The 14,005-nt window shown below is 36.7% G+C and overlaps 1 protein-coding gene across 1 annotated transcript in view; it reads left to right on the top strand.

The window, feature by feature from the left end:
* Positions 1-14,005, top strand: part of CFAP43 (cilia and flagella associated protein 43) — a 49,402-nt gene that overhangs the window by 16,975 nt on the left and 18,422 nt on the right. The window contains exons 10-21 of the mRNA XM_074592679.1: positions 975-1,091; positions 2,196-2,276; positions 3,095-3,243; positions 4,262-4,365; positions 5,411-5,551; positions 7,614-7,783; positions 8,573-8,725; positions 9,168-9,298; positions 10,009-10,174; positions 10,738-10,851; positions 12,484-12,561; positions 13,861-13,986. Of these exons, the coding sequence (XP_074448780.1) occupies positions 975-1,091; positions 2,196-2,276; positions 3,095-3,243; positions 4,262-4,365; positions 5,411-5,551; positions 7,614-7,783; positions 8,573-8,725; positions 9,168-9,298; positions 10,009-10,174; positions 10,738-10,851; positions 12,484-12,561; positions 13,861-13,986 (1,530 nt within the window). The remainder of the gene's footprint in view (positions 1-974; positions 1,092-2,195; positions 2,277-3,094; positions 3,244-4,261; positions 4,366-5,410; positions 5,552-7,613; positions 7,784-8,572; positions 8,726-9,167; positions 9,299-10,008; positions 10,175-10,737; positions 10,852-12,483; positions 12,562-13,860; positions 13,987-14,005) is intronic.

Here is a 14,005-nt window from a genome sequence, read left to right as displayed (position 1 = left end):
TTGTGTTTTTAAATGAAAGATTGGAAAGACTTTTAATGAAGCACAGAGCAATTGTCTCCTGCAGATAGTGGATTATAAAGTACCTAGTGCTGAGATTTCCCAGTGGAAATACTTGTGTGTTTACAGTGGAGTAAATGTTCAATGTCTTCAGGGTGTCCAGGTCACATGGGAGCTATTGAGCATTAGCTTCAGGCTTGATGTTTGCCTGCACAGTAAGAAAACCGTAGCTTGGGTACATCATACCTACTGTGGCTATGCAATAGATTTGTTCTGTACATGTACATGAGTTTGTCTGGCAACCACGTCCAAGATCCTTCTTTGACTGGCTTGATGTCCATAAATCTTACAAAAGGGTCCCAAATCCTCAAACTCTACCTGTTTTTCCAGACCTTTAATCATTTCAATTGGCATTTTTAAGGTTCTTGAAACATTTTTGTAGTGTGCGTGTGTGTATGAGTCAGGTAGTTTTGTGTTCAGGACAGCAGTGCAATGGTAATTTTGATCGCGCTTTCTGATTTCATTCTCCTTTTGTAACATGGGTAGAGAAGTTCTAAAATTTTTGTCAGTATTACTTATTAATTGTTTCTAAGAGGTTTTGAGATCTTTAGATAAAGCCATCTCTTAAAGCTTAAGATTAATGATTTGTGTTTTATGTTGTTTTAGAATACTTATTGATTCCTGGAACAACATGAAATAGGGTGGGTTTAAATTATTTTATTAAAGCAATTTTGAGAAACAAAACTTCTTGAAAATGGGACTAGCTGGATCATTCTAACCTGATCTTCAGGTAGTGTAAATTAATATAATCCAGTAAATTCAGCTGAATTCTACTGGGCACTTTTTACCTCCGTTTCAAGTCAAATATAAAACTTTAAAGAGCGAAGCTTAGAAAGATGGGTATTTTTGAAGTCTTTGAAAGCATTTGATGAAAAGTTTCATAGCCCAGTGATGGATTATTTCTCTTTATTTGTCAGGGGACAGTCTATACTTACAAACCTGCTCACAGTGGAGAAGCCGTCAAACTCTTGGATGCATGCAGCAGTTGTTTTCTGGCAGCTGATTTTCTCACTCCAGGGGACAAGTACTGTGTGGTAAGAAATGGTGTTCTTTCTCATACGTAATCGTGGCTCTTTTCAGGTAATCAATGTGTTGCTAAGATACAAAATCAAAGCCTTGTAGAGATTGGGACTGTTCTGGTGTTTGTTACAGTTGTGTAACATCTCATTAAAGGAAGTAAATGGCAATAATTCAGGTAAGGCCTATAAAAGGGTCAGAACTTGCCCTAGAATGCAGAATGGGTAATTCACAAACTGCTAAAATGCCATATTGGTTCTGCTGTTGATTTGTGTGACTCACTATTGTTCAAGAACATAGCTGCACAAAAGGTGGATTCAATTCAGAGAATAGGTGTTGGAACAAGAAATTCGTACTGATCTTTTCAGCCATCAGCACAAATTGGAACAGCCTGAGAGATGTCTCTGTCCTGGGTCCAGGGACGAAGGCCTGACTCATGGATCTGTCCGTTCTTGCTTTCCTCCTATGTCTTTGACTCCCGCAAGACATACATTTTATCCAGCAAGTCTGGTTCATCTCCAGGACATGAATTCTTCAGGTAGCCAGCCTAGAAACCTGGAGGTCTTAATCAATTAGGTTTCCTGAATCTGTTTGTTGTTAGCATGGGAATGATAAATTTTACCTGACTCTGAACGAGTAAGGTGAGGGTTCATTGATCTCTAGCCATACTTTACTGTGGAGTTATTAAGTTGCCCAGATATAGGAAGAACTGAAGCACCATTATGATATGTATAATTTTTCATGTGAGAAAACAAGACCTCTCCTTAAGCCCTTTATTATGCAAAGAAAATTATAAGCACATTTTTCTATTGCTGGCTGAATGGTGGGAGTGCTAATATTGATCAAGCTTACATGTTTTGCCCTAAATTGTCTCATTTTGCTTCAAGTCCATTCCTGTAGTTGCAACAATTCACAAAAATTATTAAATGTTTTCCTTAGACAGGTATAACTTGCAGCAACTGGCCTTAAAGGAAAAGCAAGATAATTCCAAGCAAAACTAGTAACCTTGATTACTATGCTCAGACATTAGTTGAATTTATATTCTGTAGAAGATCGGTAGTCACTTCCAGACTATTTGGTTATTCCACCCTCTTTTGACTATGTTTTTCTCTGTTCAACAGTCTGTAACAATTTCAGGTGAAGTACAAGTTTGGTTCCTGGAAGATGGAACTTGCCTCAGCAAGCTAAACCTTGATATTGAGGTACAAGTAAACAGGAGCTTATATAGTAACTGATACTTAAAATTTCCTTTAATATTTTTCAATTCATAGCATAATATTCCACAGATTTGGATCAACCAGTGCTGAGGAAAGATCAGTAGTGTCTTTGAACAACCCATTAAAGAGTTTTAAAAAAGATTATCTTTCAGAATGTTTCCTTGAACTTATCATGTATTTAACTTGGCCATAAAGCAACAGAAACATTTCAGACTAAAGTCCTGGTGATGTGTCTGTAAGCAGATATTTGTAAATAACATTCTAAATTTTTATGATATTACTTTAATAAATTTTTGTTTTAAATGAGTGACAGAACTGAAAGGAAAAGTTTCAAGTGTATAAAAACTAAATGCCTTGACTAATCTGAAAAACAGGTTTTGGGAACTGAGTTGTTAAAAGTAATTAACACTGTTAATGCTTTGTCCTGATTTAAGATGCATTCAAACCCTGAAATCTGATACAGTAAGAAAAAAAAATCCCTTTCTATAACAGCTTACACGTAACAGTGTACTCACTGTTTTATTTTGGTGGAAATTCTTTCACTTAAAATCTGGATAGTGGATATAGGGAGCGCAGAATTAGCTTTTAACATGTAGGTACAGAGCATAGGTAAAAATCCCTATGATGTCTCTAAAATCCTTTCTTTGTTAAAAGCAACAAAAAAGGTCTTTTTAGACAAACCACTTGGGGTTTCTTCTCCAGATCCTAGGGGCTTTTAAATAGTAAAAGAAATTGCATACTAATATATAGCGTAATATATCAAATGATACAGAACTGTTAAGTATCTTTTACTTCTTAACTAGGCAACGGCCATGGCTTGCTGTCCTTCCTCCAGCAGTGTTGCTGTAGGGACCAAAATGGGTCAGATCTATTTCCTTGATGTTACCAAAGTTGAAGCTCCACGGGTTGTTCACAGAATTTTTCTTTCCAAATTTCCAGTGCTGTCTTTGCAGTAAGTATGTAGTAACAAGGGCAGGAATGTTGTCAATTTGTTGCTTGAGTAATGCTGCTAGTTGAAGAAAAAATTTGAAGTTTTTATTCTAAAAATAACAATGTAAAACATTTTAACAGCTTCACTTTTTTTCCCAACATATTCTGAATTGCTTGCAAGAGGAGTAGTAGCAGGATTGATATGAAATATAATAAACCTGTATTTTAAGGTTTGACCGAGCACTAAAGATACTGATGCATAACATCCTTTCTGACAGATCACCATACGCAGTAATTATGCACAATTCCATGTATCTGAATTTAGAGGGTTATTTCTTACTGAATATAAATTTGAAATTCTGTGACATTAAGTTTAAGCCTTTTGGTCATCCCTTCTTATATGGTAGATTTTTATTACCATTGATAATTATTCATTTGCATACAGTGCCAGAACTTACCAGTCCTCCTGTAATTAGCTCTAATGACCTAAAAGGCTTTTTTTTTTCTTTGGTTGTTTCAGGTTTTTTCAATTATTGAAAAACCTGAGAGTATTTTACTTCTACTTTTTAAAAAATAGAATGCATTTTGAACTATTAAACTTTACTATGAATCTGACTGTTATTTGGAAACTCAGATGTGATCTCTTTTCACAGTTACCTAAGATAAAACATTAAAAATAGGTACAGAAAGCAACTTATTAAAAGTTAAATCAATGCAAACAAAGACATGTCTATTCAAAATAATATCAAAGTCTGTATAGTAGTTTTATTTTTTAAAAAGTGAACTTTGAAGAAAGATTTAATAAACTTGTTAACATAGGCTGCTATGGCGTATCATTACCTCCAACCAAACAGTCAATTAAAAATTGCACTCATAGCACTGGGTTTTATATCAGGCCCTGACCCTGTAAACCTAGAAGCTGAATTTTCAGTTGCATTTATGCCCTCCATGAAGTCAGCAGAGTTATGGGAGTGGAATTATTTGACCCTTTTTATTGATTGTACTGAACTGTTTTCTACTTGGATTTATGTTTTATCTAGTTATGATCAGAGTGGCCAGTTCCTCATCACTAGAACTACAGAAGGATATATCTTTATTCTAGATGCCCGACCTTCAAAATTATTCCAAGTTCTTGGATATGTAGGTAATGTATGTAACACCATTAATTACATCGTATTTTCACCATTTGCTGTATTTTAAGTATACTTGCTGATCAGATTAAGCCATTCTCCTTCATTTTACTTATTTTTTAGGAGGACTAATCATATTCTTCCCACCTATTTCCCAACCATATTTGTCCTGGCCAATCTTTTGGGTTTTTTCCTCTGTAATTTTAGTTAGCAAATGTAATATGACCTTTCTTCCAGGGCATGTATAAATCACAGGGAAGAGAATGGATTAGTTGTCCAACTGATCACAACTCCAGTGCAAAAGTAATGGTGCTGTCAAAGAACTTAAAACTTTTGTGCCTCGCCATATGAGAACTTAGAATTAGAAACTGTAGGTCATGATAGCTGGGTGCAAACTCTGGTTAGAAATGTTTGCCCCATCTTTAACATGGCTACTGTTGTAATTGTCAGCTTTGCCGGTTCATACTGAAGAATAAAAAATGGAATTTTAACTTGATAAAAAATTCTTCTGAAATTTGTACATTTGTTTATGCAGTCTCTCAATTCCAACAACGTTATACTTACAGATCGCATCTGTGCATATACTTCATCATAATTTTAAGTAGAAAGGCATTATTTTATCATTTTAATTGGTTTGACAAATATAGAATTACATGTCCTGAGAAAATTTTCAGAATTTGCCTGATCATGTTCTCATTGTCTGGCTGGCTTCTTAAGGGAGAGCTTTTCTGTGCTTTATCCGGCGGTTATCAGCAGACAGCATCAAAATTGCTACAATTCAAGATGGATGTAAACTCAGATCTGAATGTTTAATGTAATAATAACACTCTGGTGCTTAGCATTCTCAGCACCCGATGCCTGAAGCTGAAGTTGTGTGCACACAGCACTTTCTGAAACCAGGTTGTGGCTTGTCTGCCATTTTAATACAAGTTTAAAACTCTGTGGTTGAGCTCAGAGGTATTCTGAATAGGGATCTCATTTTGTTTCACGTGAGATCTTAGTAAAAACAAGGTTACAGTGATTCAGTAACAATTTACATGGGTGTTCCCTCCGCTTCAGTGTTGGCAGATGAAGTGCTGGATCTTTCTGTAGTTTCTGACTTGAAGAATGACTTCGTTGAAGTGGTGGCACTTCTTAATATAGCAGAGGTCCAGCGAGCAAGACTGGAAATTTTTTGTCTATCTTCAGCACTCACAACAGGTGAGAACTGAAATATATGTCATGGGATATTTTTCTAAGGCAAGAACATATTACTGCCATCCCTTAACAAAAAATACTTAACAAAAAATACTAACAATCTTAATTTCTTACTTCATCTCATTTTACAGTCTCTGGGGACACCATTTCTCATACAGCGGTCTGTAGACATAGTCAGCTGAATCATTTCAGCAGAAAGACCAATATTTTGAGGGATAGCCAAGGAAGGAAGGAGAAAAGTAAATCACTTCCAGAATCACAAAGCCACCACTTAACTACTGCTACTACTGGTTGTTGTTGTTATTGTTGTTATTTTTATTAGTACTGTATGGGCAATGCCCAAAGTCAGACAGAGAGAGGCCTTAAGCTTGGCATCACCCATATGCAGACTAGCATTCAAAGTGGAATTAATCCCACCAGCCTCTTCAAAGAATGATTATAAGTATATAATAGCTCATTAGGAAAAAGTTAAAGGTTGATATATCTCAAAAAATAATGATTCCCTGTCTTTGTGATAGCTTTTCTACATAAAAGCACCAAGGAAGAAGTCCACTGTATTTTAAACATATTAACTTGTATCCCAATAAGGAATGTTACAGTGAAACATTCTATGGAAAAAACCAGCACTATGAGTGAAAGGGGAGAATTAAGGAGACTTAAGAATGGCGTACCTCTATTCACCTCCTGGAAATCTGTCCCTGTGTATCTGCAGCGTGCAATGTACATATTGAGACATCACAGTTAGAATCTCTATTCATAATCTGGGAGTAAAATGAGGGAACTTGTTAGTCTTCCACTAAATTGGGTAACCCATGCTAAATTCTCAAATTCTGTTCTTCTATATATGCCATCCTCAACTGTGAAACAACTCAATTTGTTTGTGTCATTCAGGACACAGCTATAATCTTATAGCATTTTACAAGTTCTATAAGGAAAAAAAAAATGGACCTCAGTGTCATGAGTGATCACAGAACTTTTAATTGTATCTGATATTCTAGGAATGCATTGATTTGGGGCACTTTCTGGAATCAGCTGGGAAACTAATTCAGTTCTCATGAAAGGGCTTAAATGCATTAGCTTGCCTAAGGCACAGTGCAGACTAATATTGCACTTGGTGTCCTCACCATGCAGCCAGCGCAGGACAGGCTTGGTTGGCAGTAGCACCATGCACTTCCAGTTTGATGTCTCTTCCACCTAAGAATTGCCAAATCAATACAATTTGAGGTTTTGGTGTTGTCTTCTATCTATGACATTACAGCAAAAGGCAGCCGGTGTTCATTATTAATATAATTCTATTTTTATATCATTTTACTCACTTGATATGCAATTGATTTACTAACAAAACCTTTTGTGGAGAAAACATCTGTAAAACTGTAAGTAAGCCTTGTGTTAGATTTTCTAGTTATTTAAATTTAATTTTCAAAAGACCTTACAATTTACAAACTTTTTAAAAAGTAGTTTTCAATGAAGTTAGTATTTTCATTAAATATTCACTAATGTTAGGCTTCTTTTTGTGCCTACTTTTAGACATATAAAATGGGGCTCAATTTTCAAAGTTGCTGAAGATCTACAGTTATTACATCAGTCTTAATTTCAGGTGTCTCTTTAAAGCTCAAATTAAGGAACTAAAAAGAATAAAATGCCCTTTTGAAGATCTGAACTTAAGTGTTTTAACCAATACCACTGCTGTGTGTACTTTATGTCAGAGATGCCTAAACAAGTTCTAGATGAAGGCAGTGATGACATGAACCTCTATGCAAACTAATTAGCACTGCTTACATAATACCCAAGAAGCAGCGTAAATTAGCATACAAAAATTGTCACATCACAGTGGTTAACTGTTTCTAGTACTTTAGAGCTAGTAGAGCTATCTGTCTGCTTCACTGCAGTGTGCTACATCAGCACAACCCACAGAGTTATTGTAAAACCTAGGTATCTTAATTTCCAGTCTCCTTAAAAACTTATTCCTTGCTGAGATTGGGTTTCATAATTACTTAACAGGTGAAGCACCTGCATTAGTGGTAGTGATGCCTCTTCCTCTTCGTTTCTTTTTTCAATCGTTTAGATAACGAGAAGTATGTTAATGAACAAGGAATGCTTAATGCTAGTGCCATTAAAAAGGAGCAATATGATCTGGATTACCCTTTGAGCTCAGCAGTAAGATTGAAGGATAACATTGTATATGGCTACTGTAACTGTGCACCTTTCATCTGTAAATACCATCTCTCTGAAGAGGTAATTCTCTGAAGCTGCTTTATTTTGATTGGTGGTTAAATGCCAGCAAAGAAAGGCTGTAGATGAAATTAATATAGCAGGATATTATCTTGATGAAGGGCGCTCTGCACTAAAAATACCTACTTTATCTATAAACATCAACTTTCAGTATCCTACCACCTACTCAGAAACCTGGCAAAAGCAATCTCCTTGTTCTATTACAGAGAAAGCCAAATCTTGGTTCTTAAAACTCCTACAGCTTACAGGAATTTCACATGTAGCTTCTGTAATGGAGCTCTGCTTTTGTGCAGTCTGCTGAGTAACCTGAATATCCAGCTATTGAAGGAACTGAGCCAATGTGAGCCCATGACTCTAAGATGCAACTGCAAACCCAGCCCAGCTCTGCCTCGTAATGAAGTTGTGTGGGCTTCAGGAAGTCACTGTCGTTGTCTGCTGATGAGCTGGAGCTCTCTGCAGCTCATAGGTCTCACTCAGTTTAAGAGTCAGGTCAAGCAAGAAGTTGAATTGCAAAAGTGAGCATTCCTTCTTGACAAGTCACATACTTTCTGAGCCAAGAAACATAGTGAAAAGTATATGTATAGGCCCAAACATACTGAATTACAGACCCTTTTGAAGAGATGAGAAGGAGATCAGCAGCATAGCAATAGTACTGCTTCCCGAGCTCAGTAATCCAACAACATTTTAAATTGCAACACATGCAATAATCCACAAAGCTCTCATTAGTCTTCTCAAAATGGCGTAGATGTTTCCATCATCTGAACGGCTGATAGCATTTTGCTTGTTTGGCAGAATATGTTGGAAGATCCATCAGTATTTCTATCAGAAAAGAGGACTCCTAGCAATCAGTTTGGATCAGGTTTCCTCTGTTTATCACCCAACAGCCGGTGGCTGGCATCAGCAGCAAAGGATGGTGTTTTGTTCATCTATCATTCTCTTACTATGGTAGGTGGGCATGGAAGCCCAGGCTCTGTTTGGTTTACATGAGAAAGAGGTGTGAAAGCTACTTTCTTTCACTGTAAGCTTTTCTTCACTTGCATATAAGGTATTCCAGAAAAATTTATGTTGAACATGAACTGACATGGCATTATGCAGTAGAATTGTTTTTATAATGAATGTGTATATGATCATACAAACTACTTACTTTCTTCTCCAGTAAATCTTAGGGTAGATAATTTTACTATTCTTCTTCATCTCCTGCAAAATCAATATTCTACAAACTTGCCCATCTGTAGTCAAAAAATTTAGACTCATAAATCCTAGTCTTTTATGTACTTTGTATTGAGATTTTTTTATTGATTTTTATCTAAAAATAAAGAATCATAATTTACAGGCATATTCCATTAGGAAAACCTATTTGCTGATACTGCTTCTATGACTTTTCTAGGATATACTTACTCAAAAGCATTGTCACTCATATCAAGGAGGGGGAATCAGATCCATGGTATTTTCGCTGGATGGCAAATTCATCCTTGTTAATGGTGAAAATGATGGTGCCCTGGTGTGTCTGAAATGGAAGTACGTATAAAGTGGCAGACCAATATTGATGGTGTAAATTCTTGTATCCTGACAGACTAATTGTTGCACCTACTTGTGATTCTAGACTTCCTTTTTATTAGTCTCAAAGTAAGAAGAATTGGATAGAAATAAAATCATTCATCTTTAGAGGTGGTCTCCCTTACTCATGAAAAGTCTTGTACTTTGAGTACAGTTGCAATACAAGATATAAGAGTATCTTCTGATAAGTATACCCATAGTGGGCTGCTTATCACTCTCAAATAAATGATCTAGAAGGGGCTCTCTGGGGGTGTAAGGGCTGTAATCTCATGAGATACTATTTTAACTCAGCGATTAGGAGACATCACAGCTTTAATGCGAATTCAACTGTGGCTATAGAGTGCTCTTAGCAGACATTAGGAGTAAAAGACACTGGAAACTACAGCTTTTCTGTGGTTTAAGAAATGTTCAGGTAGATGCATAGATTGGAGATGACTCCGCCAGAGCAATATTTCTACTCTGGGTAGTCCATCTTTCAAAATTTCTATGTCTCTCGAAACTTCACTTAATTATGCAATTCTAGAACGCAAACGATATTGAATCATATGTAAAAATATTGAATAGGCATTTTTAGACAACTTAATAATTGTGTTATAAAGAATATTTAATACTTCATTGTTTTCCATAATACAAAAAAGCCCCCAAACCTCACTTTCCTTTCTGTTTACTAGGAAAATAAATAAAATTGAAGTTAAGGAAGCTGCTTTTCACTGGCAATCTCTTCTTGCTGTACTGAACAAGTCTACTTTGAATGAAAATGTTGTTTTAAAATCTATGGCAGAATGTCAGTTTGACCCAGAATCCACATCGGAATCAATTCCAGAAGAGAAATATAAGGTGTTTTCTTAATTTTTATTGGGAAAAAAGTTTGATCGCTATCCTAATATTACACATGATAAAAACTATGATGCTTTTGTAAAAGTAGAAGAATGCACCTGAGGATAGGCTGAATATGCTTAATTATTAATTTGTGGAATAGTATTATCAAGGAAATGGCATAGTTATGGGAAGATGACATTCACATCTTCACTTTCACTTGGTTTCTTCAGCCAGAGGAAACTGTGAAAGTCAGTTTCTCCTCATGTGAAGTTGTGTCATTGACAGTGTGATGTTACTGCTATACATTCCATATTACCAGTCATATATTTTTCTGTTGAAATCAAGCAAAGCAGTTTTTACAGAGATTAGTACAGTCAGCCCGTTTGAGTCAAAAGGCTTTGCATAATAGCAAGGGTTTGCAGGATCAAATCTGGGGACTAGTTAGGGAATAAAAATGTTGTAATGCTCTGGAATTTGGTGGTGGTGGTGTTGCTTCTGATGCAAGTCCATTTTTTATTTCTGTTCTGTCTCTTTCATTCTCTCTATGTACCTGAGATGGATGTTTATATCCTTAATTTCAGGAGGCACCACTTAAATCTTCCAATGTAGAGGTGACAGAAGAAGGTGGAAACATCACCAGTTCTTATTCAGCCAGTAGCAATGACATGACATGGATGGGTCAGAAGATACAGAAGGTACTTTCATAGAATGAGTACTGATCAAAGCCAGAGTTTTCAAGAGTCAGTAGTGATTTGTGGTGCCAAATTATATGCTGTAAAGGAATCTAGTTTCTAAAGCTTTTCTGACATTTGGACCTCTCTTTAAGGCATTGCAGTCTAGACTTTTAGAAATCCTAGGTCAAGGCTATAAACACCTCAGAGAAGGTACCTAGCACAATAGGACCTCTAAATACCAAAAGACCATTTCTACGCAAGGAGTAAACTATAAAGAGATTGCCAGAGAAATTGTCTTCCTTTAGAAACTTATAAAGACTTTTTTCTTCTAAAAGTCAAAAAGTTGCACAGAGGACTATTACGAGAAACAAAGTTGGTGCTCACTGTCTTCTTCCCAAGGGCCAGAATAACAAATTCTGCAGCACTGATAAATCGATACTCAACAATATGACATTAATTGCAAAGCCCCTGAGGTTTATTTCAGGTTAACATTAAGGTATGTTATGTAGCCAAAGTTTTTTATAAGTAGAAGTGCATCAAAGATCTAACTGTCCACAGAGAGGGGATTTAGCACTTTGTGAGCCTGGAAAGTGCTATGTTAATGTTAGTATAGATTATATTTTTCCCACAAATATGAATTTATGGATGCTAGGAGGTTCTTTCTGATATGAGGCACAGCTGCATATTTTGTTCAGCTTTTGAGGTTCAATGATAGGACAAAGCAAAATATCTTTCTGGGTGATATCAGGAATGACTTTCCAAATCATGATGCAGTTTCACAAATGGCTGAAGTCAATCTAAGAAATATTGCCACTGAAAGTGGCATCTTCTCCATCTCTCTTCCAGACATGTATTCCTGTTTCTGCTTCGATGCTGGCACTTATGCTTTGGTGCATACTGGAATTTTTTGGCAAATCCATGTGACTGTGCATACACACAAGCACCGCATGACTACTAGTATCAGCTAGGGACAGGTGATGAGAAGCAAAGGTTGAAGGGCAGCAATGTGGTCCTAGATTGTTTTAAGCTGCTTGTTAATGTCCTAAGAGACTTGCATCTAACTTTTAGAAGATGGAGTCAGAATGATACACCCCTTCTGTTCAATCAATAGCCATCAGCCTACTTAAAGTTGTAAATTTATTTTAGAAAGCTAATTCCAGAGGTGCAGACTAATTGCAAAATTTTCCCCAGAAGATGAATTGTCAAGGCTGTAGGGGCAAAAAAATTTTCACAGCTTCCAGAGTACATAAGAGATGTTAGTTTACTTGTGTCTTTAAATATCCCACTGGAAATGCTTAGTGACAATGAAAAATATAAGGAATATAAAACACTTGACAAATTCTGGCAGTAGGCTTTACGCAGTTCAATGTGTCTGTAATTATTGCACTTGTAATTACTTCCTTCTTTAATTTTTTCTTTCTTTTAAGCTTTATTGCTGTACAACCAGTTTATAACGTGACCTGGTTGTACGATCTTTTTTCTCTTGAGCCAATTCTAAGAATCATCCTATTGAATTAGGATTATGTCTGTTTCAGTTATTAATGCCTTTGGAGTTTTGTTTTCTGTACAGGTAATGTTCCATTAGATTATTTCAGTCTTTTTTTCTCTTCTTGTCTATTTTTGTCTTTCAACAATATATTTGTTGTGTGTCAGGTCATTAGAGAAGAGACTCAGAGGTTTGCTAACCAGAAGAAAGAGCTGCAAATGGGAATTAAAAAGCTGCGCAAAACTGTGAGTTTCTTACAAGGGTAATGTCTCAGCTTACCAGTTTTATTTACAAGTACACTTCCTTTATGGCTATCAGCTCTAGCGCTCAGTTACATTTTTGTCATAAACTCTGAGTAGACAGGTAATAAAGAGATGTGCTTCTTCAGGGACTTTACGCTGAACCTGCCAGGGACTACTGTCTGTTCTCAGTTTTCTTTGCTCCAAATAAATATGTTGTATACCCTTATACCTTGAGCAATCTATCACCTCAGCAGGCTAGTTTCTGCCTGTCTAACAGCCTTCCATTATAGAAAGTACTGTCATCTCCTCTTCCTTCTGTTCCCGTCCATAAAAACTGCTGTCTGCAAGAGGGTAAGACAGAAGGTTACCTAGAGTAGTCTGCCTAGGACCGTGTCCAGACAGATTTTGATTATCTCCAAGGATGGAGACTCCATGACCTCTCTGGGCAACCTTTTCCAGTACTCAGTGACCCTCACAGTAAAAAAGTGTTTCCTGATGTTTGAGTGGCACCTCTTGTGTTTCAGTTTGTGCCCATTGCTTCTTGTCCTGTCACTGGGCACCACTGAAAAGAGTCTGGTTCTGCCCTCTCAGCACCCTCCCTTCAGGTATTTATAGACATTGATGAGATTCCCCGCAAGCCATTTCTTTTTTAGGCTGAACAGTCCCAGTTCTCTCAGCCTTTCCTCATGTGAGAGATGCTCCAATCTCATAGTCATCTTCATTGGACTCTCTGTAGTATACCCATGTCTCTCACCTCCCTCAACCTGTTAGCAACACTCCGTACAGCCCAGGATACTGTTAGCCTTTTTTGTGACAAGGGCACGTTGCTGGCTCGTGTTCAACTTGGTGTCCACCAGGACCCCCAGCTACTGTCCTGCAGAGTTGTTTTCCAGTTGCTCACCACCCAACATGTCCTGGTGTATGGGGCTTTTCCTACCCAGGTACAGGATATTTCTCTTCTCTTTGTTGAACTGTATGAGATAGATAACTTAATAAAGTGAAAGCAACTTAATAATGTTCTCAGAACCAGAGAATAAAGAATTTCTAAGAACAGGTTCTTAGAAAGTATACACAAGTTAACATATAACATCCAAATCAACTTTAAGTGAAAGATGAAATATATTCACATAGTACTCTTTGTCACTAGCTACAGGCAGCACATTTTACCAGTTACCATGAAGCGGTTAAAAGTGGAGGCAATTGAAATTATTTTCTCCAGTATCAAGTTCTATAGTGTTAAAAATATCATTTCCTCTATTCATATTCAAATTACTTTTTATTCCTTATTTTTTAAAAAAACAGATTCAGAAGATGATGCATGAAAATGAACAGGTGCCAGACATTGAGAAACTGGAGCAGCAGGAGTTCAATCTGGATGCAGAAGAGCAGGAAAGAGCGCAAGCAGAGGCTGAACAAGAAGTGGCCAGGGTATGATAGAATGAGGGGA

Source organism: Larus michahellis, chromosome 6, assembly GCF_964199755.1.
Source record: "Larus michahellis chromosome 6, bLarMic1.1, whole genome shotgun sequence".
Lineage (NCBI taxonomy): Eukaryota > Metazoa > Chordata > Aves > Charadriiformes > Laridae > Larus > Larus michahellis.
This window is presented reverse-complemented; position numbering and strand designations above follow the sequence as displayed.